The 27,981-nt window shown below is 40.0% G+C and overlaps 1 protein-coding gene across 1 annotated transcript in view; it reads right to left on the bottom strand.

The window, feature by feature from the left end:
• Window positions 1–27,981, bottom strand: part of KIRREL3 (kirre like nephrin family adhesion molecule 3) — a 603,325-nt gene that overhangs the window by 203,528 nt on the left and 371,816 nt on the right. Inside the window, exons 3-4 of the mRNA XM_088139054.1 lie at window positions 13,788–13,937; window positions 10,748–10,897 (exon numbers count right to left, since the gene is read on the bottom strand). Coding sequence (XP_087995180.1) covers window positions 10,748–10,897; window positions 13,788–13,937 — 300 coding nt within the window. The remainder of the gene's footprint in view (window positions 1–10,747; window positions 10,898–13,787; window positions 13,938–27,981) is intronic.

Genomic DNA, 27,981 nt, shown 5'->3' with positions numbered 1-27,981 from the left:
TTATGAAGAATAAATTAATACCTTTGCCACATACATGTATTTCACACCGCCAAGTCCAAAGATGAGCTCAAAATGTTAGCTGAGAATCAATGGGCAAAAACAGAAAGGAAAAAAAAGGCAAACTAGGAGACATCTTTGACCTTTGCATTGGGTTGGACAGTACCATGAAGTTTGAGTATGTTTCCATACTCAATGGAAAATGCTGGGTTGGGCAGATTCAGGTTCATCTTTCGGCAATTGATTTAGAGCGTAGAAATATGGTTTCGGTGTTACCATTTATTTCTTCCTAGGAAGAAAGGCCTTCAATATGGCAGATGGGTGGAAGCGTGTATTTTTGGGAGCTGTTTGTGCAACAATAGCAAGGTGCTAATTTGTGCCATGCTAATTTAGAATACGTGTTTTCCAAGCTGTGAAGAAAAGCATGTTTCATAGTTAACTTTCTACGTAAAAAGAACAGGATGAAGGAATCCTTTGGATTCCCATACAAGGTAGGGAGTGGGAAGGGGCCATGAGCGTCCACACTTACAAATACAGGTGTCTATATTTGCTATGGAGTGAGTTTTAATAAAACACGTCAGTACAGTTCTAATCCAGGACCTGAGATAACCTGAGATCCCAGGGCCGTAGATGATCTCAAATGCCACAGCACCCTGAACATTTCCAAAACTTACCACCACTTTCAAGTACACAACAGAAGGGAGAAATTATTAAATAATGCCTGTAGTAACTGCATTTAATTAATATAATTTAATATTGGGGGAGATGGGCGGGGACAAGTTTAATAAATAAATAAATAAATAAATAAATAAATAAATATTAATTACATTGAAATGCAAATTCAATTACATCCAATTATTTTTGCCCTGATGCCACATATTGCTTTGTTCTGACCTCTGGGTCTGTAGGAGTATCTTAATATAAAAGTGTGCATTCACACACACACACACACACACACAAAACTCTAGATAGCTGGTTCTTGTTCTAATCAACCTCTCTCTCACCTCACGAAGCAGATTATGTCAATGAGATAATGCAAATACTTCTATTCCAGTCGGATCTTAGAAATCTACCTTAATTACCAGACAGAACAGAATCTAGAACATACATTTCCTAGCTGGCATGGGGAAAAAGGAGGGATTTAAACACACCTTTGCTGAAAATAAAACCTCAGTCATGGCAGGCTGTTAAGAAAAGGCAAGGTTTGTCATCCCTTATGATACTGAAATATGCATCAACCGAGCAACGGAGCTTTCCTCTATAAATCTCTGTTTGACTTCAGAATGACACTTTGGTTTGGCAAATTAAAGGAAGCAATTTACACTAAAATAGGAATAGCTAGAATGATTGCGACTTCGTTTTGCGCAGACCTTCACAGAAATTGTGAAACAGCCTCCTTCTTCCAACACAGTTGGAAGAGAAAAATTTGATTATCGTAAATGTTTCCAACACTTTGGCCTTTTCCGCATCATGTTCGGTAGAGGTGAAATGGACTTGCGCTATGAGGGACACAGCATTGGTGTGTTTAGATTCTATGCCACTTGTTTAAATGTGTGAAAAAAGCATATGCTTTTACACACATAAATGTCAGGTTCTATTCTTGGCATACATTGTAATTTTGTTGAATTTCAATGAATGACTGCCATCACCATGTTGTTATCTTCCGTGGTCATGCCTGTATGTAACATGTTGGGTGCACTTTAATCAATTCTGTCTGAATGTCCAAGGCTTAGAATCAAAACATGGTGTGGGATGTACAAAATCCTTAAATATCTACTCAGTACCAAAGTTGAATTTAAACGGCCTTTCTCTATACATTTTGAAAATATTGGACAAATAGTTAAGCATTTCTGAGTCTATCTATTTTTCAGCCTAAGAGTTAAGAATGTGCTTAAGTTTCACTCATGAAATCAATGAGATTCAAGGCAGCTCAGCTTTGGTTTGGCCAGTTCCATTAGCTGCATCACTTCCCACTTTCTTGTACCTCTAAAATTTCAGTTTCATAAATAATTTCTGCTGATACTTTTTGCCATGAATATTTAAATTTCTGAATAAACTAAATTCCCTCCATGAAGTCTCGTGAACCTTAAAAATCCATTAAGGGATTGTTTGGTTTTCCTTATTGCAGTGCTTAAAAAATGATTTGAAGGCAGCTGGTCTAGTCTATGGAGAAAGTAATACCCCTAAGAATAAGCAAGAAGATTACTATTCAACTGTTTTCTCATTGTTTCCGGCATGATTTAGTTGTTGAGAAAGCAAATACCAAAATGTTAGCTTTAATGTGCAACAGATGTTCAACTTTTTTTTGACAATGCCTAGAAAAACAATATTCGGGCATTCTTTACCTGAAGTACTCAACACATGAACACTCCACCCGCTGCCTCCATTGCTCAATGATGTTGTCTGCTGCAGGTGCTTGTGCATTGATCAAGAAGATCGGCAGTGGGGAAGCCTTTGTGCACATGGATATATGGTTTCATTCTGAGCTGGGAACCTGCCATATCAGCACCATACATGATATGGGAACCAACACAGTTTTGTGGTTGCCAAAGTTTGCAGTTAATGCACAAACCTGCAGCTGCCAATGTTATCTGAGTGACACTGGTGGGGTCGGGAAGGCTTATCCAAAGCACTCCTGTATTGGGTTCTGAGTAAATTAAAGGGTGTCTGAATAGGACTACCTTCACTCTTGTTTCTGAGACATCCCAACTAACAGTAAAAGCAGGGAAAGGGCATTAGTGGGATATAGACATATGCCATCTAAGCCTGGCTTCCAATAAAGCTGTACACAATGGTTGTATCCCAGAATCTCTTGCAGTGTCAATGTTTTTGAAGGGAGGTGGTGGAACTAAGAATGCCATAATGAAATTGCCAAACCCTATCTCTTGACTTCATCCAATTTTAGACAAATATCTTCTGACATATAAAAGCAATAGTTAGGGTGTTGTCACAGCAGTTGCTCCAGATCACCTACAATCCAAGCACAGTCTTAGATTATGCTAGTATGTAACTCTTGGCTCATCTGTACAATTACTTGGGGTGAACTTGACAAGAGGGTGCTTTTAACTCCCTGCCAAGTTTGCAAATACTGACTTGGAGAGACTTTTTCTCTCTCTCAAGTTTGTTTTAACTTTTTATTTCACACAGAGTTGTCTGATGAACAGCATGAGCTAAGCATTTTTAAGTCACATTGATTTCTACAAGAGAGACTTAAGCACATGCTTAACTATCCCATCAGTGGGACTTAAAAAGGCTTATCTTTGACTGGATCATGCCCGGCTCTAATAAATGTCAATCAATAGTCCTATTTCTAAATATATGGAATTCATTGAAAATGGCTATCAGAAGAAAACCATGGTTGGCTTTAGTTTATTCTTCTGTCTCCACATTCTTCTCACCTGATGTCTTTCATCCAACTTTAAAATGCTGTCTTAAAAGATTATGGTCATTCTGGACCATTACTATAACCATCAAGTTTTTTTTTTTTTTTTTAAATCTGAGACAACTGCAACATTGGGCAACAACGAGGCCTGGTATATTTTGTTCCTCTTATTCTGTAGTCAAAGAGGCATAATGAAAAGTATCATGACAATTTAGTTTGCTCTGCATTCTTCTGCCCCCTACTCACTTCTGATTCCTCATATTATTAAATACAGTACTTTCCTCCTTTCCTGGTCTGAAACACAGTTCAAAGCATCAAACAATGATCCTTCTTAGGGGTTCAGTGAAGCATTTTTCAGAAGCTCTTGGGATGGAGCATTGCAAGATAGAGGAGACCAGACAGGAGACATGACCAGATGAGTTTATTCTACTTTATTATAAGGCTACATTAAAAGGATCTTGAAAGTCTGAAAGTATAATTCTCCCCCCCATCTCCTTTACACCCCAAGAAATTAGGGTGGGTTTCTTCTGAGCCTCTTGCCCTGCCCATTATCCAGCTGCAGACAATGCTGTCTCTTATCTGACTACTCCCTAGGCAGCGTCTCTGGGCCCAGTCTCCCAAGGTCATTCCCACATACCATTACAAGACTCTTGATCCAACAGAATGGCTTGCTAATGGGCAGATGGCATGGCTTGCTGATGCTTCCTCTTGGTTACCTATCCCAATATAGTAGCATGGGATTCATAGTGGCTAAGTGGGTTCTGAGTAGGATTTTTGGAGAGGTTCTCAGAATTGACCCAAAAGATCTGCTACTTTTTTTTTTTTTTTTTTTGCCAATTTCACACTGTTCAGGCAACTGGAGATAGGTTAGTTAATTAATTCTGAAAACACAATTGTCTAATTTGGGCCACAGTTAGAGAATGGAGAGCACAGAGAGAAGACAAGGTGAGATCCTCTGGGAGCAATCTGAGGAATCATCACAGTAAAAGATGGCTTACTCTTCATGTGACTTAATTTATTTCTAGGGTGAAAGCTTCAACCCTTTGGGCAGAGGCCTTCAGAATGAGTCTAGATGGAAGAGTGTGTGTGTGTGGAGAGAGAGAGAGAATTGAATCCAGAGAAGCTGCTTGTTAGTGTGGCAGACTAGTTTTATAGCAGCCATGATACAGTTTTACTGAATGATATCCCCTCAGAAACATCCACAGCAGTCTCCCTGCCTTCTATAAATGCAGCCACCACCCCTGTAAATAAAGAAACATCACAGGCTCTGGAGGAGATGGCTGGTCTCATTACCAATCCCTGCACGGAATCCAGGCCTTGGTATCACCACGATCAGCAGGAAACAGGCAATTTTCTTCTTGCTGATTCTGGCATCTCTGTTTCCTCCAAAGTTCCCTGCCTCCAACACTTGTGTCATTGCTATTTTCCCCCACCAAAGTTCCATTATCCATTTTCATCTTGTTTCATTGGCTTCCTGTGAATGTGTTAATGGCCCTCACTTTGGACAAGCCCAGGCAGTGAATCCCTTCGATGTCCCATCTGGTGACATGCAAGACATGCTGTAGTAAAGTTCTGCAGGAAGCACTAGGAGGAAAATACTCCAGGGTAACTTCCATTTGATTATCTGAGACAACATATTTGCTGTTAATAGACCGTAAATGTTCCTGCTCTGCTCCTCAGCTTTCTATCTTTCTTTTTTCTTTTTTAATAAGCTCCTTACTACTGTGTATCCCTTGGCTCATGGAGAAGAAAACCCGAAAGAAATGGTGGAATGAAAAGCTAATGGGATGGATCAACAATGAAAAATGTTTCTATTCTGGTGTCTGAACAGAGGAAACAAAGATGTAAATTCCTGCAGAATTCTACATATTAATAGTGAATTGTGATTTTATTCTCTTATGATGCACCATTATGCACCATTATGGGGAGATCAACAGGCTACTGGGAATTAAAATTGTTCAGCATTGTAAAAAATGAAGTGTGGGGGGAGGGAAATATTTGAAACAGCCCAACAGGGATTAAAACTGCTCAGTTAGTAAGGACTCTCACAGGTGAAAGACAAGAAAACAAAGAGAAGGGTGGAATGGCATATGCTGAAATTGGCCAGCTGGCTCTTTGTTGCTCTTGGAAATAAGAGACACTTGCCTGTCTTACCTTTTTCCAATCAGACAGACCATGAAATTATTCTGCCAGCTGATTCAAATGTTATTTTTTGGTCTCGTGCATCAACCGCAGCCCTTTGTCTGCAGAAACACAGGCCTTGGCTCTGGATTATAAATGAGGAAAACATGTCTTTTTAAAACAGAAATTCTTTGGATGGCACTTCCTCAGTTAAGTCCATCTTCATTTGAGGGACAATTCAAACACAGAAGGGAGCTGAAAGAAAATTGACCCTTCCTAGCAAGATAAAAAACGGTTGGTTCACCATTCTTTCAATTGAGGGAGAGTGATTATACACACCAGAACGCGTATATATACACAATTCTAGGGCAGCAAAATCCAACAATCTTGGCAAAATGCATTGGGTGCTACCTATTTACAGCTTTCATGACTGATCCAAAAACTGACAAAAGCATGAGGATTTTTTTTTTTTTTTGCCTGGATCAGACTGAAATCCCTTATTCCTCAGTGCAATGACTGGTTTTTACTCAGTGTAATGCTCTTTTGAATCTTGTTTGGGTTAAGAAGGAGTAATTCCTTCATTGGAAAAGAAGCATGATATTGCCTACATAATTTCACTATCCCTAGTTATGTGATTTTTCTTTTCTGTTATATGTCATGGATGTTTCTCCTTCCAAAGTAGGATTCTTTGCCTCAAATTTAGTTTTAAATAAAACTTAGTGGAATCTCCGTCCCTAGATTTTACTGAATTTAAATTTAACTAGTGCTGTACTAACAAACTAAGCAGCCTATACGCACACACATATACAGGCTGCTTGAAATATATATATATTTCAAGAGTGGAACTACCACCAGCCACCTCCACTACATGGATGACATCAAGTGTGGCCAGATGGTGGTAAAGAGAGGGAAGGTAGTTAAGACTGATGGGGTGGAACTACCAGCAGGCCACATAGCAGACATATAGACCAGCTACAAGTACCTTGGTATCCCACAGTCACATGGGAACCACGATGAGGAGGCAAGGGAGACAGCAACATCCAAGTGCCACCAAAGGATAAGACAGGTCTTGAAGAGCCAGCTCAACGGGAAGAACAAGGTCCACGCCATCAACACATATGTCCTGCCAGTCATCAGATATCCTGCTAGTATAGTGAGCTGGCCAATGGAGGCTGCCAATGGAAGACCTGGAAGCTCCGCACAATGTTTCCACCCCAAGCCCAACACCCAGTGACTGTACATTAGCTGGAAAGGGGGCAGGTGGGGTCTGGTGAGTGTCAAAGCCACTGTCCTGGACAAAACCCAGAGCATCCAGGAGTATATCAGTAAGATGGCACCCAAAGATGAGCTACTGAGAGAATGTCTGAGGCAGCAGCAGACATGGGAGGAAGTTCAAGCAGAGGAAGTGCCATGGCTAGACAAGACCCTGCACGGGATGTACTAATCAACAGATAACTGAGGTGGTTGACACTGGGAAATCCTACCAGTGACTGGAAAGGGCTGGACTAAAAGATAGCACTGATCATAGCAGCACAAGAACAGGCACTAAGCACCAGATCCATAGAAGCAGGGATGTACCACACTAGACAGGACCCAAGGTGAGACTGTGCAGAGAGGCATCAGAGACAGCCCAACACTGGCAGGGTGGAAGATGCAGGCAGGAACAGCATACACTGAATGGCAAAACCAAGAAGCTGGCATTGTGTACAAGAATATCTGCACAATGTATGGCCTAGACCCTCTCACGTCCAGATGGAAGATTCCACAGAAGGATGTGGAGAATAACAGGGCTAAGATCCTGTGGGACTTCCAGATCTAGATGGACAGGCAGGTACTGGCCAATCAACCAGACATTGTGGTAGTAGACAATGACCAGAAGACAGCAGCTGGTGATTGATGTAGTGGTGCCAAGTGACAGCAACATCAGGAAGAAGGAGTATGAGAAGCTGGAGAAGTACCAGGGCCTGAAGGAAGAACTAGAGAGGGTGTGGAAAGTCAAGGCCAAAGTGGTCCCAGTGGTGGTAGGAGTACTTGGGTCTGTGACTCCTAAGCTGGGAGAGTGGGTCCAACAGATCCCAGGAACAACAGAGCTCTCTATCCAGAAGAGTGCAGTGCTAGGAACAGCTAAGACACTGCACAGAACCCTCAAACTCCCAGGCCTCTGGTAGAAGACCCGAGATTGAGGAAGACACATACTACCCATAGGGGTGAGAGGGGATTTTTAAAAATATATATATATATAACCCTAGCCTAACTCTGTTTAAGAGGATGCTAAGAAATATTTCACAGCAGATTTTACTGAAATAAGGTAACCCCATCACAGGCTATCTTATAATTTATGCTGGGTCTCAAAGTTAAATTTCAATTGCCAAATAAAAAATGGGGGGGGGGGAGAAGAGCAAGGGTATACTCAAGTTTTCTCTAATCCTGAGATATTCCAATGGACATTTTGGTTCCAAATGTTTGGATCTCAGCAAAATTCCAAAGAGGAGGACCTACGGAGCAGTTTGTTAGCAGGGCATCTGCTGGGCTCTTGTGTTAAGACTGTGCTGTAGCTCTATAATCAGGGGAAATTCAGTGAGTGTGCCTCATCCCACCATAGAATTTCAGTAATGGAAAATGTATGCCCTTTTGAGCTCAAACAATTTATCATATTATTGGCTAATGGATTAATAGTCCAATCTGATCCAATTGGAAGTGAAACCTGTAGAATTCAATGGGGCTTCCTTCAAAGTAAATGTGCTTGACTAAAGGTTCATAGCCCACCTGAGATCTCTAAAGCATTTTCTAAACCTCTTCAATACCCCAGCTTTCAGAAATTTGGCTCTCTATTCGGTGCACCTTTATTACATGGCAGTCAGAACATTGCTTGCACCTTTAAGAGGGACTGGAGTGGCCATTCACATTCTCCTCCTTTTATAATGCTCTAGGTTAACTAATCAATCCCTTGCAGAATTTCAGATGTGGTCCTGAATAGCATAGCAGCATGGGCTTGCAGAGGGAATGAGTGCCAAACAGCAGGGATAATGAAGAGACCAAATTATGAACTTCCAGCATAATAGAGTGTTAAAATCATGAGCCACCAGTCTGGTAATGAGCCACTAAATAACAAGCAGAAAAATCAACCAATTCTAGCAAAGAGGACTTCTGAATCCAAAGAGTGAGATTGCTTCGAACCGCTACTTTAAGATGTAACACTTCAATAGGCACAGAAAAGGTGCTGGATACATAGGAGAATTACACACAATTGCAAAACACAATCATTCTTGTCATACACTGGGCAAGGCAAAGTCCACATATAAAATTCCCTAGATGTGGAAACTTCACATAGCAAGGTTCATGTGATATCTTTCTTTACCTGAACTGATTTGCTAGACAGGAGACGTTCTAGCTATAATCCAGTAGAGAAAGTAACTACTATTAGGTTTCAGGAACCAACAGCTTTCTTCCTGGGGAAAAACCTTGCTGCCAGGGCTCCATACTCACTGTAGTGGAGTAAAACACTGGAAATGCAGGGTATGTATGTCCTCACTGCTTTCTATCATCAACAGCTGGTAAAGCAATCCAGCCAGTCCCCTCCCACAACCACTATCTATTTCCAACAGAAATTCCTTTATTCTGACTAGGCTGGCAACCAAGGACAGCAAAACATGAGAAAGAGTTACTTAATAAAAGGAGAGAGAGGTTTACTTGCTCTATTTCCTTGTCCTTCCAGCCCACCCAAGTGCTAGAAGGTCCCAGGAGAGGACTTCATCCAATCAGACTAATAATAAATGGGGAACACAAACCACCTGTAATCAAATCATAAACACTCTCACTTGATAACCTCCCCAGGATATACAATATTCATGGTTGTATTGCACCAATTCCCTCATTTCCAATTAATTGGTAAGCTCCCTCCATATCTTTGTGATATAGAAGGTTCACTCATAGGAATGATAATGAATGAACATTAGATTCCATTCTCTTTTTCATAGAGTTTATCCACTGATAAACACTTTTCAATCATAATAACATCTCAGCTTTTAGTAGCTGCAGGGAGTTATCCTAGAAGTATATTTTTCATATGTGTGTGTGTACATAAATCTTGTTTCTGCCAGTTACTCATTCAGAATCATCAGGATCTGTTATAAATCAAAACCAGACAAACTGATACTTCTTAATCAAGGGTTTTTTGGTTTTTTTGCTTACTCCTTCCAAGATACTATAGGAATGAGGTGATGATTTGGTATTGAAAGACTCAGAGTGAAGGCATACAAAGACACAATACAAAAATGAGTCTAATGTGAATAAGAGCACGAGTGACAATGATTTGGGTGAAGCACTATATTCAATTTTTTAATTTTTTAATTGGGATATATCCAACACTGATCTTCAACAAAAGAGGGATTTCAATATATTTAAATTCCATATGTTCAGCAAGAGAGCTGTGTACAAGTTGTCCTTCAGTCTTCCACTCTCAATGCATTAGAGGAAATGGCTGCTTACAGCAAAGTAATCTTTTAACAACTGTGTGCCATGCTTAAATTTGGGGAAGAACGTGACAGCTAGATTGGGTGGGGTGATGATGCAAACAGGAAGGGATGGATTTTTGTTTGTGTTTTACTGGGTTTAGGGAAAGAGGTGTTAGCTCTTTCTTTAATCCTTTAAGCCGTGTGAAGCCTGTGTTTGTAGTGAAAGTCTCCACGATTGATGCCTTAAAGTGGCAGAAAATGACAACTTGAATTTTCAGCAGTTATGGTCAGAGAGGACTCTGGGTGCCACAGAAAGTGAGTCTTGAAACTGCATGAAGGTTTGGGGCTGCTGGTCACCCATATCTGCTTCAAAGACTGGAGTTTCTTCACTGTAGAAACAGTGATAGTCTATCAATATTTTCAGCGCTTAAGGATTTTAGATATCTTTACACAATCACTTCTGCATTTCTTCCCCTAACATCTGCACACACTTATCTATACAGGACAAGGGCACATTATGTCTTCATCCCAATCTCTGTCCACAGCTATCCCTGGCACCGTTATTAAGGAGAAGAAGGAGGAATTGTATTACAGGACTGCCATTTTCACCCACACTTTTCTCCTGAATGTTGTCCCCTGAATCACCTTCAGGCGATCCATTTCAAATAACACAGGCAATTCATACCATATAATACCCACCTGCTTTCTGAAAGCCAGGTGCTCATTTCAAAAGACATTTCATTCCTTTCCAACTCAAGGAAGAAATAAACCCCAAGAAAAATGACACCCCTACCAAGAACGGTCAGCCGGGCTGGTCTGGAACGGATGGCTGCTTGAATGGCTTGGCACTCGTACACAGCATCGTCTTGGAGATCTGCTCTCAGGATCTTCAGGTGATGCTCCCCTGAGAGATGATCCCCCACAACCAAATAGCGTGGGTAACCTGTAGGGTACATAATGGAGCCAGAATTGGAGCGAATCAGGAGCAAGTGTACATTGTTTTTTCCCCATCAACAAGAACTCTGGCATAATACAAAGCTCACCATACAAGAATGTTCATGTCATGTCCTACAGCTGTTTTGCAGGTGCTGAGATTTTTTTAAAAATAAGAATAATTTAAATCACTTTAAAAAGTAGGATCACATCTTCCTATTCTGTTTGTAAAGCTTCAGTTCAAGACCCTCCAAATGCATTCAGGCTTCTGAAGCATTAGACCCATCCCCGTTCCCTTTCTTTTGAAGATATTCACGAAATGATTCCTCTCAAAACAACTTGGGGAACCCCATAATCTGGAGCACAAAGAAGGAGGAAAGCGACTGAATGCTACTGAAAAACAAAATAATGTTTTGAAGGCAGTCTGAAGAAGGAAAACCTAGTATCTGTTAAATAAGTTCATCTATTTTTTTAAACCCATTCAACAGGTTTGTTTCAAAAGCTATGCATTCATTCTGAGTAAGGACAAATGGTGACAAAGAAGAAAAATCCTCATCCACAGCGGGAATTCATCTTTCTTAAATCATTTTTCAATTTTCCTCTCATTGTCTTCCACTTTCTTGCATCTACTGAGCGGCCACTGTTGTTATCTTGCTTTGTGTTAAGTAAAGGAGGACTCTTAAGAAGAGGTGGTTCTTAAGAATGATTATGCTCCTGGGGTAGCTTAGGTCGAAGAAAACTGTTTAAGTTTACTGACTGGGATCCATCTTTAGAAGAATGCTGAACACAAGCTTTCAGCTCACAAAGAACTTCAAGGACTTTATCCAAACTGTGCTTATTGTGTGGAAAGTCCTTCCTCATCCCAGCATCTTGAATGAAGTTTACCTTTATTTAATTACCAAATACTGGGTTTATAAGGAATATGAACAAGAGGGACACTATTAACTGCTTTTGTCAGCAGAATTTTAGCAGGAACTTGATGGGGGAGTGAGCATTTTTAGCTTCACCTTTCCAGTTCTCCAAGGTGCGGAAGGGACAGAGCCCTCCCCAAACTTAACTTCTTCTCAGGCTGGATTATTCATGAGCTGCAAGACAGAGGTAGCTTGGCATTAACCCATATGCTTTGGGGGCCTTTTTTGTTTTTCAAGCTATCAACAGCAAGATTTGCTCTCCTGAACCGCAAGAAATACAAATGAAGGGTTTGTTTGTATTTAGTTAATTAGATGACTGGCTGAGCTGGAATTCCACAAGCAGGCAGAACCCCAGCTTGCTAAATCAGACCCAGGGAAGCTAATTGCTCAAGTTGCTCAGAATGAGATATCAACCACATTAGCTCTTGTTACCCATTCAGGGTTTTCTGAAATTTGGGCAGGCAAAGAACAGACTGTTTCAGATATATTAGCAACATGCATCAGGCAGCTTCCACAAGCAAGGGGATATAAAAGAAGGGGGTCGATTACTTAATCTGGAAATGCAGGCAAGGAAGTTTGGTAGGAAGGGAGAATAGACACATTTCTTTTGTACAAGCCAACTCAGCAATTTTTTTTGAACAGAGCTTGGCTTGTGTAATGCCCTGAAGCTGCATTAGGTCTCTCTTCAATGCATAGATCACTCCCCTGGGTATGTTAAGAGAAAAGGCCTCGCATCCTTGCTCTGAAGCCTGGAGCAGGATTCTTATTTTACAGCAAACTCTCAAGGCTCTGATGATAAGTATTCCATAGACTGGAATGTTTATAACTGGGAGGCACACAGTTGTTCAAAGTTTGATTCTTACCACATGCAAAAGCAGCCACCAAGGGTCTGCTTATGACTATGGCAGGATTTAAATCTGATTTATATTCTACCATTAACAACAACAACAATCATGATCATTATTATTATTAAACTTGTACTCAATGACTCTGGGTGGCTCACAACAAAATAAAGAACAACAAAATAAATAAATGCACATGGTGTTCACAGCAAGGATGGCCAGCCTATCCTGAGTCTCCTAAACCTCCTTCTTTACAACCTAGTGCCTTCTGAGATCAGATTACCAACATTTAGTGGGAAATCATGGAACAGGATTGCCCCATGTTGGGGAAAAGAAAAGAAGTAAGGTAAGGCTTAATGCATCTAAGCACTGCCACAAATACAAATGCTTGAAAACAGGGGAGGAACCAGAATATCCTGGCCTTAACCACTTCCATGAAAGACAGTTTGGCCTGGTAGTTAAGGCAATGGGCCAAAAACTGGGAAACTGGAGTTCTAGTCCTGCCCTAGGCACAAAGCCAGCTGGGTAACCTTGGGCCCAGTTACTTTCTCTCAGCCTTAAGAAAAAGGCAGGGGCAAACTACTTCCAAAACATTCCCAAGAAAACTGCAGGGAATTAACATTCTGCAAGTCCCTCAAGACCCGGCTACGTGATCAGGCCTGGGGCTCCCAGGAGACCGGGGAGATTTTGCGATGGCTCCCTTATTAATTTTATCCCCTTCTGTTTTGTGTGCTTTTATAGTTTTTGATTTGTAATTGCTTTTATGTATTTATTCTTTTTCATTGTTTGTGCGCCACCCAGAGTCACTTTGTGTGAGATGGGCAGCTATATAAATACAATAAATAAATAAATTAGTTAGTTAGTTAGTTAGTTGCTAGGACTCAAAGGCACGCACACACAAAGCAAGATTATCCCCCATAGCTTGTGGTTGCTAAAAGTCAGGGTGAAAATAAAACCAGGCAAAAGTGTTTCATTCTGGTACAGAGATTGCTCGGTGGTGGGAAGAGAGATGTGTGTGTATTGCATATGTTGGAAGTTCGCCGTGTTGCTTTGGTGATAAGCATCTAATAGGAGCTGTCTGGGGTAGGTAAGGATCTATTTGGTTAAATCCGAAGTAAAACTATTTAACAAGCCAAAAAATTCTTACTGGAGAGATCCCTTCCTACTCCCAGGGCAAGTCCATCTTTAATCCAGAGCACAATTCCATTGTATTCGGGAATAGCACACAGGAGGGTCACAGGCTGGCCAGCAATCACCACCTGGTCCTGAGGTTGCTGGGTAAAAGAAGATGCTGGGCCTGGAGAAAGAGATAAGAAGCAGAGTGAGTGTTTGAAGGCTGAATCCGGTAGCTCTAAATGCTTGAAACTTTAATTGGATGAAGTTCCTCGCACCTGAAGAGGAGAATAGGATGCACCCCCTCTACCATGCCATTCAGAAGTCTCTCTCTTTCACTCACTCACACACACACACACACACACTTGACATTACTGATATCAGATTAGGAGCATGCAAAGGTGGGACACACAGAATTTCTACAGAAATGCACCTCAACACTCCTGTTTGAGTTCGGTTCCCAATATGACCCTGCAGGAATGCCTTAAAACCTTGTCAAGAATGTGTTGCTAGGCTTGAAGTGCATTCCCAGAGGCAAGCAAGATATGCAAACTTCCCAGTACAACCCTGCTCCACACTGATTTAGCAGCAACTCGGAAGTCATAGCCATTGCAATAAACAGAAGTACTTGGAACAGAAAACTCTAACAACGGTTAGCAGTTTAATGAGCAAGCATGTAGTGCCCAAGTACTTGGAAATCAGATCCCTGATAGCTCACAGTATCCTGTGTGTTTGTTTGTACGTGTACAATCTACATCTACATCTACATCTATGGAAATTCGTGCCTTCAAGTCAGCCTTGACTCTTGGCAACTGCTAGGACCGGTCTCCATAGTTTTCTTAACAACATTTTTGGAAAAGGCTTGCCGGTTCTTTCTTCCTAGGGCTGAGAGAGAATTACTGGTCTAAAATCACTGTAAGGAATATTTGATGGAAATATGCAAGAACTGCTGTCTAGGGACCGAAACATTTTTTAAATCCAGAGCAATGAGATAACATTTGGAAGCAGCTCAGGGAGACCCCACCCTGATTCACTGAAGTATCAGGAGGAGGAGGAGGAGGTCCAGCACAATCAGACTTGCAAGGTTCTATTATTATAGCCAATCTCAAGAAAAGTAGTTTTAGCCTTCCTGCAGAGTTGATTTCCTGGCCTGATTTACCTAGTGGGGTAGGCTCACAGTCAGCCAGCTAGTTTTGCGCCTAAGGCAGGATTAGAACTCATGGTCTCCTGTGTCTAGCCTAGTTTCTAACCACTACACCAACCTGGCTCTCATATATATGCATGCAGCTGCAAAAACAACCAACCAACCCTGCCTGAAGAATCCAGCCTCAAATAGATTGCGGAATACTATGAACCTCCTGATGTCGAGACCAAGCTGTGCAAGTCCCATAAATGTCTTTAAACATCATCAAATTACTTAGCTCCCAAAGTTTCCGTAATACACATTGAATTAATCCTGTTAGCACAGGAATCAAACTATTTGTTGTATTTTTTTCATTTGTTTTCACACTCCTCTAAATTTGTGGTCACAGTCTCAGCTCGAAAACACATCCAAATACATATTTTGGGCTGTACAGAATATTGTTTAGGATTAATACATGCTGGAATGGGCATTTCAAGGTAAACTGTGTCTGTTGTGAAGCATTTTCCTGAGTTTCTCAAAGAAAAAAAAGCAGATTCTGTGGATTGGGTAAAAATGGATGCTGAAAGACATTGTCCCAGTCCAATCCAAAGAAAATTGTGTTCTGTTCCACTATAATCCAGGAAAGCCTCTCTTAAGTTGATGTCTTCCATGTATATCGGACACAATTGACAGAATCAAATCAAATCAATCTTTATTATGGTCACAGGCCAGCACAGATTTAGAGAATTTCTACTCTGCATGGAAGGTGCCAGATTGGGAAAGGCAGGTCCAAGAAGTGCAAATAGGGTCAGTTCACTCTGAAATGGAACCATATGAAATCATTAACTCTTCCTATTAATAAAATGAGTGAAATGGAGTTGAAATATGGCTTGTAGGTCATGAAATGTCTTTGTACAGACAAGCTGTGGAATTAAATACGCTTTTGTGGCTCTTTGCAAATTCTACCACCACAGAATTGAGTCATAACATAAAGCTGGAAGAGATGGAATATCACCTGGTTGCCTAGGCAACCAGGTGATTTCTCCTGCTGTTCCCTCACAGACTGCAGCAAGGCTCAAGAGATGAACGGTGTAAGCATCCCCTGGTTGTCTAGGCAACACATGGATGAGCTTCCTTCCGCTGGCCTAAGTATAATGGGTGACTTTTGTCTTTTTTGAAAGTCCCTTCTCACTCAGGCAACAGAGAGATGGAGACACTTTTAACCAAGAATGAATCCACAGGGCCTACAGAGGTAAGTGTGTAATTTAGCTTTAGGTGTTTAGCCTACCATTTTCCAAGATAATTGGCTTCACTATTTAACTTTTCTTACTTTAAGGAAGATTTTCCCCCTTCTAACATTCAACTAGCATTACCATCCTATGATTTCAGACTATTATTTCATGTCCAGCACTCTGGGAACATTGAAGAACTGCTTCGGCTGGGATATCACAATGTATGCTTTTCAAAGTTAAATACAGCCAGTTTCCTCAATCTTGGCTCATAGGAGTTTCCACCCCCGATCATTTTTGTAACATGTCTATGAATTCTGTTTTGAATTCATTTGGAATATAAGAAGAATCCTGCTAGAGACAGAGCGATCGAGCCCATTGTCTTGTTTCCAACAGAGTGGTCTCCCATTCCATGATGCCTCCGAGAGCAAAGAGGGTAAGAAAGGGAGAATGTTCTTCATTTTAGTCCCAGCATCTTATATTTAGTGCTTGTAAAACCTCTGAATTAGAATATTCCTATTAAAGGCCATGATTAATTGTTGAGCAGTAGAGGAAGAGCAATTTGGAGTCTCCCACCAACCAGCTCATGGAGTGAGCCAGATACTGAGGATTAAAGGATCAGAGGATCATTTTCTCTACACTGTAGATTCTTTTGTGAGCTCAATCATGTCTCCCAATTAGCCACTTTCCCCTCTTAAACTAAACTGCCTCACTAGCCGTGATGTAGAAGAGAAGGAGATGCAAGGGACTTTTTCAGAATAGGGTCATCATGTTCTGAAGCAGCGCAATAACTGCTGGGCCGTGAATGATGGACCAAGACTAAATGTTGCTTTTTTCTTTTCTTTCATTGGGTCCTCACATTAAAAGCACTTGAAAAAAATATCCCTTGTATGCCAGACGGTTCACATTTCTAATTAAAAGCTAAAAGTTGCATTCCACATGGATGAAGATCATTTATTAAAACTCAAAATCCTTTCCAGTTTGATTCTATATGCAGTCAAAAGTAAACATGGTGGAATGCAGCTTATTTTCAGGCAAAGAAAGCATAGGATTGCCACTGTGCTGAGGCTAAATGTTGAGAATGATACAGTGTACTTCTGTATGATCTCTCTCAGGATTGTGTATACACACACGATCATAATGAGCAGATGAACTTCAAAAGTTACCATTAAATACCTGCCCAAACATTCCTCTCGCAGAGAAAAGTCATCCCAGACTGGCTATGTTATGATCTTTACATCTAAAAGAAACCCGGAAACATTGGACAGTTTCAAAAGTCCAGTGCAAGGAGTGCAGAAGACATTTCCCCATTTGGAAAAATCCAAATAATGAAATCACAACAGTGGATTAGGTTAATGGAGTCCACAAGCTTCAAACTTTTCAGTGTATTTGGAAGTATTTGCATTTCTGAAACTGGTCGTTTTTGATCCCTTGTGTAAAATGGTCGCTGTAGCCTCAAGAGATGTCTGATTCCCATGCATAAATGTGCATAACTCAAACTCTATGATTTTCCTCTGCTTTTCTGAGAACTGTGGCCCTTCAACACAGTTTTAGAATTGACGTAAAAGCAGATTAGGATTCTATTAAGGCATTAAAGGTTTATCTTTAAATCCCCTTACTGCGCTTTGAATTAAGGGAAAGTGTTGGGGGAAGTTACAATTTTCAGCTTAAAAGTGAAGCCTTCACAGGATTTAAGTCCTGTTCCTAAATAAGTTGCCATTGAACAAATAAAAACTCAGCATGAGTCTAGTCCTCCTTGAGGAAGAGCCGTGCAGTGGAAGGCAAGGGGGAGAGGCTACAATTATAAGTCCCAAACGTAAAAGCAAACAACATGGATCCTTTGAGTAGGCTCCGTTGGCATCCACTATGATTTCAGCAGACTAATGAGGCCTCGCCCTGCTGGATGGCATCACCGGGGGGCATATTTTTCTATGTGCAAGCTCATACGCATTGTTGCTGCTGGGATAATATGCATGAGGGATGTGGTAAGCGGCTCATTAAACAACTTGACAGCTTCCCTTTGTACCCCTAGATGAATTTGAAAACTGCTCAATTATCATGAAATGAGCTACCCCTACCATCTAATATTGTCTCTCAAATGTGGGCAACGGTCCTCATTTCTGTGCAGTAGAGAGTCTATTGTGGAATAAAGCTGCCAAGAGAACTAATTTATCACTGCGGCTTAAGCAATAAGCTTTCCCTTCCTACCCATTTCAAGATGCCACTTATCAGCATTTGAAGGCATGAAGCCACACGCAAGATGACCTGCCGTTCTGGAATCAACTGCCGTCCAGCAACGGCCGGTCTGTGAAAAGTTTGCCAGCGGCTGTAAAGGACATCCAATGTTTACATCATGGTAAAAAGATGGGTTATTTGATTTTAGGTTTTGGGATACTGGATGAATCCAGGGCTTGGGGAAGAGTTTTTCAAGTTCTTTGGGAGAAATCTTGGGGGAAAAGTTTGGGTTTGGGTATTCTTGGGGACTCTGGCTATACATTGTGTTCTTAATGATCTTAAGGTTAGGGTAACTAGTAACTTCTATGGAATGTTGCTTCTAACTAATAAAATTTATTTTAGTTACATCTCAGCCATTTCATATAGAAGGCAGGTGTACAACATAAATCCAAATTCTATATACTGGAATCTGTGGGACAATATTGTGGGAGGCTGTCCTGAACAGGTGAAAATTGTCCTTTTTCATCCTAAAATGGTTCCTACACAGGATCTCCATTACTAACTTCCTGTGGCTAAGCACAGCGAAAAAGCAGCCATCTGTAGTGCATTACAGGAAAGAAGAGAAAGCCTTATTACTTTCACTGTCTTTGTAAAGCATGGTATGAAGGGTCAATCACTGTCCAAATAAAAACAAAAGATCTGCCTAAATGACAGTTGAAACACATCCATGGGATCCTGTTTCTGGATGTGTAAGTTTGGTCTTCACCCAACTATGGCCTCTAACAGGACCACCCACTGAAAGCTGAAAAGACTGGCCACTTACAGTATGCTCTGTGGAGCTCAATAAAATGTAAATATGCTTCCCAGGTGGGTTGGTCTTAATGGTGACTCTGGAATGTCACTCTTTCATCCCTTCATCAGTTCGACCTCTGAGTTATTGGGGATAAAAAGCTTGTGACTCTCATGGATCAGGTAAATCTTCTAGTTATTCTGACCAAGCATAAACTCACCAACTTGCATGACACAACAGTCCCGAAGACAATAAAATAACATGAAAAGCATCCGTTTTCTTCCAGCCACATCTTCTCACAACTTGGCTTAGCATCTGCCCATTCCAAATACTTTAAACCCCTTAGAAGCATCCTGTACTAATCACAGCACAAGGTGTACTGAATAAAATGCAACATGATTCCTCCTCCCTCCCCAGCTTCTGCCAATAACTATGTGAGTGAAACCGAACAGTCCTTGAAATTGTGAATGAACTCAAACAGAAAAATGATTATGGAAATGTAGAGCTGTTCATCCCTGGGTGAACATTGCTCCCAATGTGGCCACTTCATCTCTGACTCCTCTGTCCTTGTTCTTAAAGGAAGCTTGTTTAACAGCTTTAAAAGACAAGACCAGAAACTGAAATATTAGAATAGCTTGTTTTCTTGAACAACTATAAAATCCCATGAACCAAAGCTGTGAAAACATTTTATCTGGCCTTTAATAGTAGTTAATTATAATGCTGGAGTTTTAGCTCACATCTTCACTGCCTTTTCCATTCCGATCTTTAACTCAGTTTGACATTATTTCAGTAGTTCTATTCACTTTGAATGTAATACATATCACCTTGGTAGTCTTTGTTAGGGTTCAGGGATTGTCTTGATAGGACTTTAAAAAAAACACACAGAAATAAATAATTGCCCAAATGTGTTCAATGTGCTAAAAAATACAACACAGAATTACTCATTGTAGATACTGTTGGAGGAGAGCTCTACTAGTATACGGTAGCTCAAAATCAGGAGTCTGCTTGCACCTTTTCAGACAAATTTTATTAAAAGGCATACACTTTTTGTAAGCTAAAGCTAAAAATAAATTTTAAAATAAAATTTGTTAGCATGAAAAGGTGCTATAAGACTCCTCATTTTTTAACACAGAATTACATTATTGCAATTGTTGTTGAAAGAATATGAATGCTTTCAGACTGCATTAAGATACTATCTGCTGACAAGAACTGAACTTTTAAACTATTGTTTTCAAAAATGGATAGTTTTTAATAGATAGGATTAAGGGAATGGTCTGCCTTGTGAAACCCAAAGGGCATCTGTGCTCAGAATGAGTGAATATGCCTGTCTATACATGGTACTTTCCTAGATATGTATTGTTTTATGTTGGCATTAATCTATGGATATGATAGTTCACATTTAATAATTAAATTCATAATTTAAAAAAGTATTTTATCCCTAAATACTGGCCTTGAAACTTTTTTTTAAAGAATCCAAGAAGTCACCTTGTGTGAGATGGGTGACCATATAAAATAAATAAACAAATAAATAAATAAATAAATAAGCAAGAAATCAAACAAGCAAGCAAGATGGCTCAATACGTTTGAGAAGTATAACAACCAGCACAGAACTGTCCTGATCAGCACATTACTCAGGAGTTGCAAATCAGATCAATTAATACAAAAACTATGAAGCCTGCTGGCATATTGCAGCTTGAATGTGAGAACTCTGGAGAGATGGGGTTGCTTGTATGCCACTGGTGGGTAATATCTAGGGGCAGCGATCTTAACGAGGACTTTCCTCAACTGCAGGGCTCTCAGCAGCAACCTCTGCCTTTGGAGGTTGTTCAGTCATCTAAGATAGTTCAACTTCATTTCATCTAACCTATTTACCTAGGCGTTTGATTCTTCTGAAGTGTACACTAAGTGGTTTGCATGTGAAGGGTTTTAGAGTAGTAATTTGAGTGTTCCCACAGGACTTTGGCCCCATTCCCAGATCAGTCTCTTGCATTCCCATGGGATCCTCAGTGTTGGGCTCATCCATTTCTGGTTCGACAACACTACTGATCAAAATCTTCTGACCGAATGGCTGAGAAACTAGAGTTTAAGGGTAATGGCTGCCCATTGGAAGGAACTCTTGCCTTGTCACATCTTGTAATGGTATGTGGGAATGACCTTGGGAGACAGAAAGAAGAGCTGCAGCCAGGGCAAATTCGTACATTACTTTGTATCACTTAGTGCCTGCAAACACATGAAAATATGCAAATTCTAAAATAGACGCAATCACCCAAAATATAGGAAGGAAGAATATTGCAGTTCCAGTGTAATGGTATGTGGGAATGACCTTGGGAGACAGGGGGAAGAGCCACAGCCAGGGGAACAGTTGGATAAGTGGCAGCTGAGCCCGCAGAATGTTGCTATGACAAATGTCTCAGAAGGGACCCTCCCTAGTTTCCTGGACTAGGGAGGGCGACGGGGGAGAAATGTACTTTCAGGCTTGCAAGATTCTGTTAATGTATCCTTACAATAAAGTAGAGCTATTTCTTCTGGGTGTGCTTCTTGTCTAGGCTGTCTCGCAAGGGTGACACATCCTCAGCTCCATTTCTGTCCTGCCTCTCCCCATCCTGTAGGTGAGCAAGTGTGGCTGCTAACGCCCCACTGTTAATTTGAACTGAACAAAGCAGGGTGTGCATTTGCAGCTTGCAACACCCCTCTCATTGAGAATGCGGGGTTTTTATTTAAAGCAGCAAGGGAAGTATTTGGTCAAAGACTGGAGGAAGGATGCTTGTTGGTCAGCTTAATGTTGATCTCAGTGGTATGAGGCTGGTGATAGATCAGCCAGATCTGCTTGAAACAGCTTCACAAGGGCTGTGGTTGGAAAAGGTGGCAGCACAGATTTGCCTGGTGCTGCATTCTTACCTTAGTATGATAAACCACTTTGCAATTTTTATGACAAATGGTATACAAATTCAGTTCGGAATATTTGTCACCATTGCATCAGATCATGATTTCCTCAAGCATTTCTAAGATGAAGTGCTAGAGGTCACTTACAAGGTCAGAAGACTCTCTGGAGAAGCAACCAAGATATGACGAGGGACTTCATTAAGAAGGAAATTAGGAATTCTCTTACTCACAAGAAAAGCTCTTACTAGTGAATGTGTGAGGAACTCTGAATCTTGGCCTACGTATGTGGGATTTAAAATATACCCAGAAAAAATATTTTATCTCCTCATAATTATGAACTACTTTGGTAGGAAATACATTCAGCATTGCAATGTTAGCCTATTAAGCAAGAACCATATGCGTGGCCATTCATAATTAACTGTGGCAATGCATTGATAAAAATCAATGAGGCAACAGAGCAGAAATATATGAGTGAGACAAGAATTGTCTATCAAATTACTTTCAGGTCTATTTAGTCAAATGAGTGTGTATGTCCAGCATGGAGACATCTAATCAACACTCATGCCACATATTGTGTATCATTTTAAATAAGCATTTCTTGCATTTCAATCCACACTGTTAAAGAGAGGTGATCCACAGCATACATACAAATCCATTCCTGATCTTCACATGCTTAATATTGCCAAAAGCATGCTTGAAGATATGGAGCCAGTGAAAAGAATCTGATAATGGTAAACATAAATCCAAAGCAAACTGATTTAGCTTAATTACATAAATTCAGTTTCTGTAAAGAATCGATATCTTGAAAAGACACAATGGGTAGTTTTTTAATTTGTTGTTACTATGTTGTGACTCCTAGGATACTTGTAAGATTTTCTGCCTCATTGGCTAAGATATTTCGGTTGGCTTTGGATATAAAGCACCTTGACTCAGATGGACAGGGGTGTGTGTGTGTGTGTGTGTGTGTGTGTGTGTGTGTGTACCATTTGTGTCTCTGCTTTTTTGATACGGAAAGCAAAAAATAGGATTGACAAGGTTCCTCTTCAAATTGCTTGAGAACCACTAAACTGAAACAGAAATCTGAATTTCTGCAGGCAGCAGAATAAAAACAAAACCCTATAAAATAATGAAAACAATATATACAGATGTACTATTAAAAATGTTTGGCATGGACAAGCATGTTTAGTGACATATGGCAGCGCCAACTTTGTACTTTCCACTAACTACAAACCTTAGATCCAATAATCCATAAACATTTTTCTTTACAGGGATAGTAGAATTCACAGGAAATATGTCTCTTCAGTTGTTGCTGAATTACCATCCCCAGGAGCTACAGCCAGCATGGCTAATGATGAAATATCCTAGGAGCTATAGTTCCACATCACATGAACAGGTTTTCAACTTCAACACAGATGCAGAAAATGCCAGGTTCAACTACTATTTCCATTGGATAAAGATCCCAAGCACCAAAGCATAGATAGATCTATGCTTAAGAGCCTACAGGACTGCTACAAAACATACAGCAGATGGCAGTTTCAGGTGTTCTTTTCCAGTTCTTTTATTACCAACCTTGAGACATAGCTGGACTCAAGATTTTCTGGATCACAGAAAATACATTGAATTCAGCTGGCAACTATGTGTTCCTGTTCTTTACAAGCTAACATTTTAATGAGTCTGCTTCAGGAAGACAATTGGAGTTAGGTATCCTCAAGGAGTTTGTGAAGTGAGGTTTCTTTAGAGGGAAAAAAAGCAAAACAGAGTGGCTAAAAGAGAATAAAAAGCTGCCTCAAACTACTGACAGTGCTAATGATGGAACAAATTTTATTTATTTGAGAATATTGGAAAGACCATAAAGAGATCTTGGAGCCAACAAAATGCACCTCTGACCATTCACAATTCCCTTGTGGTCCTGGGAGGAAGATTAGTTGCAAACAGCTCTCACATTTTCATGATCTGATGAGATTCCAGTTCAGTCTCCAAGGAGTCTCATTAAAAATCAAGTTGGCCTTGAAGGTTGCTACTAACAGTTTTATTCTGATTTAAAGCTTTTCTAATTTAATTTCAAGACAACTCTAATCAGCAGCTCCCCTCCCACCTTCATACACACAGTTTCTGCCCTTAGGTCTTTGATTTGCAATGGTAAAAAGGAAAAAAAAAATCTGGCTGAGTACGAATCATAAATAGGTATTGAAAGAAAATGGAATTAAGAGGAGAAACTTGGAAGTGATCTTTTTTTCTGTATCTCTCCACTGCTGTTCCCTCTCTCCCCCATTTTAGAGACTAACTACAATTTCATAGTTTAGTCTGTAGTCTCAAGTATTCTCAAGGCATTACAGAGGGGCAGTATTGTAACAGAGTATAACTTCAGGGGACAATCAGGGAGAGAAGAAAAGGGAAGACACAGAAGGAAAAGATTGTTTTTCAGCAAAATTATCACATTGTCAGCTGGGAACTGTGCAAGCTATAATGAGAAAGAAGCAAAACAAAGCCATGCCCATGCCCTCTGAAAATGTCCATTAAGTAGAGAGTTCATTTGGCAATTACTGTGAGAAGTGAAGAACTTTTAAAGGTTTTGTTTCTTCATTTGTTTGAGAAAGCAGTTGATGGGCTGTGGAAAATTGGAGCAAGAATGGTTGATGTGTCTTCCCACCCCACTCTTTTCTACATCACTTTTCTTCCACCCTACTTGTGAGCTGAAATTAAGAACTAGTAGACAGATATTTTCCCCCAAGCCTTGGCACTGGCTTTGTCATCAAGTTACAAAACATGGAAAAGCTCTTAGAAATAATCCTGGTTGGATGATGACTGAATTTTGATTTGAAATGGTTTTGTAAAGCAACTTGGGAGGCTGAAAAAAAGATACAGTATATCAGTCTGGGGTGATGATCCTCATTTTTGGTCTTGCAGTTTATTTTCTCCAACACTGAGTTTATTTTACCCCATACCTGCATCGCTTTGGGATTGCCTCAGCAGCATGCAAGGAAGCACGCTCATGTGTGTTTCTCCAAATATATTTTTCTGTATGCACTTTTGAGTTGTACTTTTTTAAGAAGTGTGGATTTCAGCATAATAATACTATCTGAGTCCAGGTAAGATCAGAATGTGATGCAAAGCATCTGTTAAAGGGCAAGCCAAATGTGTTTTTTTTCTTACTTCCTAGTCATACTGAAATCATATTCTAAATCAAAACACTTCCAGGGCACAGGTAGGCAACCTAGTATCTTCTAAGTGACTTTAGACTAGAACTCATTCATCCCCTGCTATTGGCTGATGGGGTTTAGACATCCAGGACATTTCGAGAACACCATGTTACCTACTTCTGCTCAAGGATGTTATGCAGATAGATGACAGATGGCTTTTTAGCACTTAGGATAATAATGGGATTCACCCTGCCACCCAGGTCATGGCAGAGATGGTTCTGAAACTGCGAACCCTCATTTTTAAGTGAAAACAAAAATGAAAAATCCCGCTGTTCCTTTAAAAGAGATAGGTTAGCGGCTACCCATAATTCTGAATTCTTCCAGGAACCTCCCCCATGTGACGTTAATAATACTTCATACTGTTTTTAAAATGTTTCTGAAGGGACAATGTTTTGGGGACACGCAGAGGATAATTTTGCCCCAACCCTATTATAAAAGCATTTCTCTATACATTAGCTGTCACAACTCAAAAAGCAGTTTCTGGCCTCTCCTTACACTGAAAGGCATCTCGGCTTGAGTTCAACACTCAGAAGAATTTGTTGGCAGCTTTTCAAAGTGTTCAATCAATTTCCCAAAAATTTGATGTGGCCCCATTTCACTGTCACTCCAGAGAGTCTTAGGACAGGCTTTTATGCTACAGAGAATGCAAGGAAGCCTTGATTTCTATTTTCTATTATAAATATGGAACCATGGGCAAAAATTCTCTGAATGTAATTTTATTTTTCTAAAATAAATATGTAGATTGGCATGAAAATGAGATACTAATGAGGCAGCTTGGAATGCATCCAGCACAAAACCTGATTTGTATCAGTACAGGGTTTTGACAAATATTCACTCATAGAAAGGAGGGAGAGAGACTTGAACGTTTCTCTTTTAGTGTTCCTCTCTTTCTCCCCCCCCCCCCCCCGCCATGTTGGCACTACTGCCTTCCTGAATCTCCTAATTTCCTGAATAAGTCAGGGCAGTTATGGCTCTCATAATAAATATAATGAGATTCAATAATGTAAGTTCAAAGGGAGGACAGGAAGATATGCCATCCTTTCAAAAAGATGGGAGGATTTGTTGCTCAGGTCCCCACTAGGTAAGAAATTCTTATTGAGAGAAGCTTGGGAATTGTAAATCAACACGTGTTGGGAAATGACCATTCCCAGAGTTCTTGGGGCAAGAATAAAGCAGTGAAATCCCCTACCTATTGCTCAGGCATAGCTTCTAGCATCCATCATAACTGAACATGCTACCTGGGGTTAGTAGGCATTGTAAATTAACCACGTCTTCCCAACTCCTGCTTTATGACATAAGAGATAACATTTTGATTTGGAAAAAAACCAAAAAATGTTCAGGTATGGAGCTTGTCTGAAGCTAGCTTTTCTTCTCTTGTTTCTTAACAATTGCTTATGAAAGTCCATCAAACTTCCCAATCTTTTTTAAAGGATTAGCATTCCTTTCCAAAAGAACACAGGATGGTCATGTATGTGTCGTCTTAATTACATGCACTTGTGGTTTGAGGGAGCAGGAGAAAAGGAGAAAAATATTTTAATACCTGCCAAAAGTGTGTATATGCATACACCGCATGTATCTCCTATCTAGTGGGATACAGGCAACAGTATGTTGGACTACAACTTGGAATGCAATAGAAGTAATTGGTAAAGGGTACTAATTATCCATTGAAATGAATGAAAGAAAAAAAAGTAGGTTGTGTGTCTGTGAATTAAGAGAAGCAGGATGTAATAGAAATGAATCAAAGTGGTATGAATTTATCAAGTGGAGTGGAATTTATATATACTTCTAAGGAAGTGAAGGTGCAATTTAATTATGAACAAAGGAGCTAAAATGTCAGAAAATATTCATTGATGCCACCTAGATTGTTAGGGGTGCATGAGAAATTAGGAATTAATAGTGACAGTTGCATATTATGTTCCAATTAATGGTGTTAATGGAAGAACCAGCTATAAGTTTTGTGAAAAATTGTTTAACATTCTGAATGAATGCAATCCAAGGAAGAAAAAAAAATCTTCTGTGACATGAATGGATGGGTGGGAAAGAGATAAGAAAGTACAAAAAAAGTAATTGGATCATTTTGTGATCCAAGAGTGAATGAGAATGGTGAGTGGTGAATATTTGATTAAAAAGGTCTATTTGTTTGATATATGTGGTGTAAGCATGGTCTATTCAAAGTACACATGGCAAAAGAAAGAATATACAATCTAAGAGCATGATAGCTTTGATTGTTTCTAGGAGAAAGATTAAGAGAATTAGTAAAGGATATAAGAGGGATCAGAATTTCTGAATCACTTTTTTGGTATTGTGAAGTGTGGATCATGGGAAAAAATGGATATGGAAATAAATAAGTGAAAGTAATTAGAATGAAAGTAGAATGACCGCAGGAAGAGAAAGGATAAGCCCTGTATGAAAAAGTATTAGAAGACAGATCAATCTCCAAACTTCATTAATGGAAAATTGATAGTTGTGAAACAGTTGGAACAAACTGAAAAGAATTATGTTACAGGGTACCACACAAGTGCGTGGAGTTATAGTAAATGAGAAGTATGAAAAAAGGATGCTCGGTGGAATGATGAAGTGAAAGAGACTGTGGATGAGAAAAATGCATATATGAAAATACTGCTAAAATGAGGACGAAAGCAAAATGTATAATTTGTAAAGGAAGAAAATGATAGTTGCAAAGAATGTAGTCCAAGGAGAGGCAGAGAAAATGCAGAGTGAATTTGATGGGGAAAAAAGTTTTGGAAGTGAGAGAAGAGGCCAAACAAGGAGCCTGCAACAGAGTGACTGGAATTAAAAATTAAAGTGCATCTGTGCTTGATGACTGG

Source organism: Python bivittatus, unplaced genomic scaffold, assembly GCF_059951505.1.
Source record: "Python bivittatus isolate LINGU-HERP-01145 unplaced genomic scaffold, Pbiv_v1 ctg000320_np1212, whole genome shotgun sequence".
Lineage (NCBI taxonomy): Eukaryota > Metazoa > Chordata > Lepidosauria > Squamata > Pythonidae > Python > Python bivittatus.
Note: the sequence above shows the minus strand (reverse complement) of the source record. Positions and strands in the feature narration are given on the sequence as shown.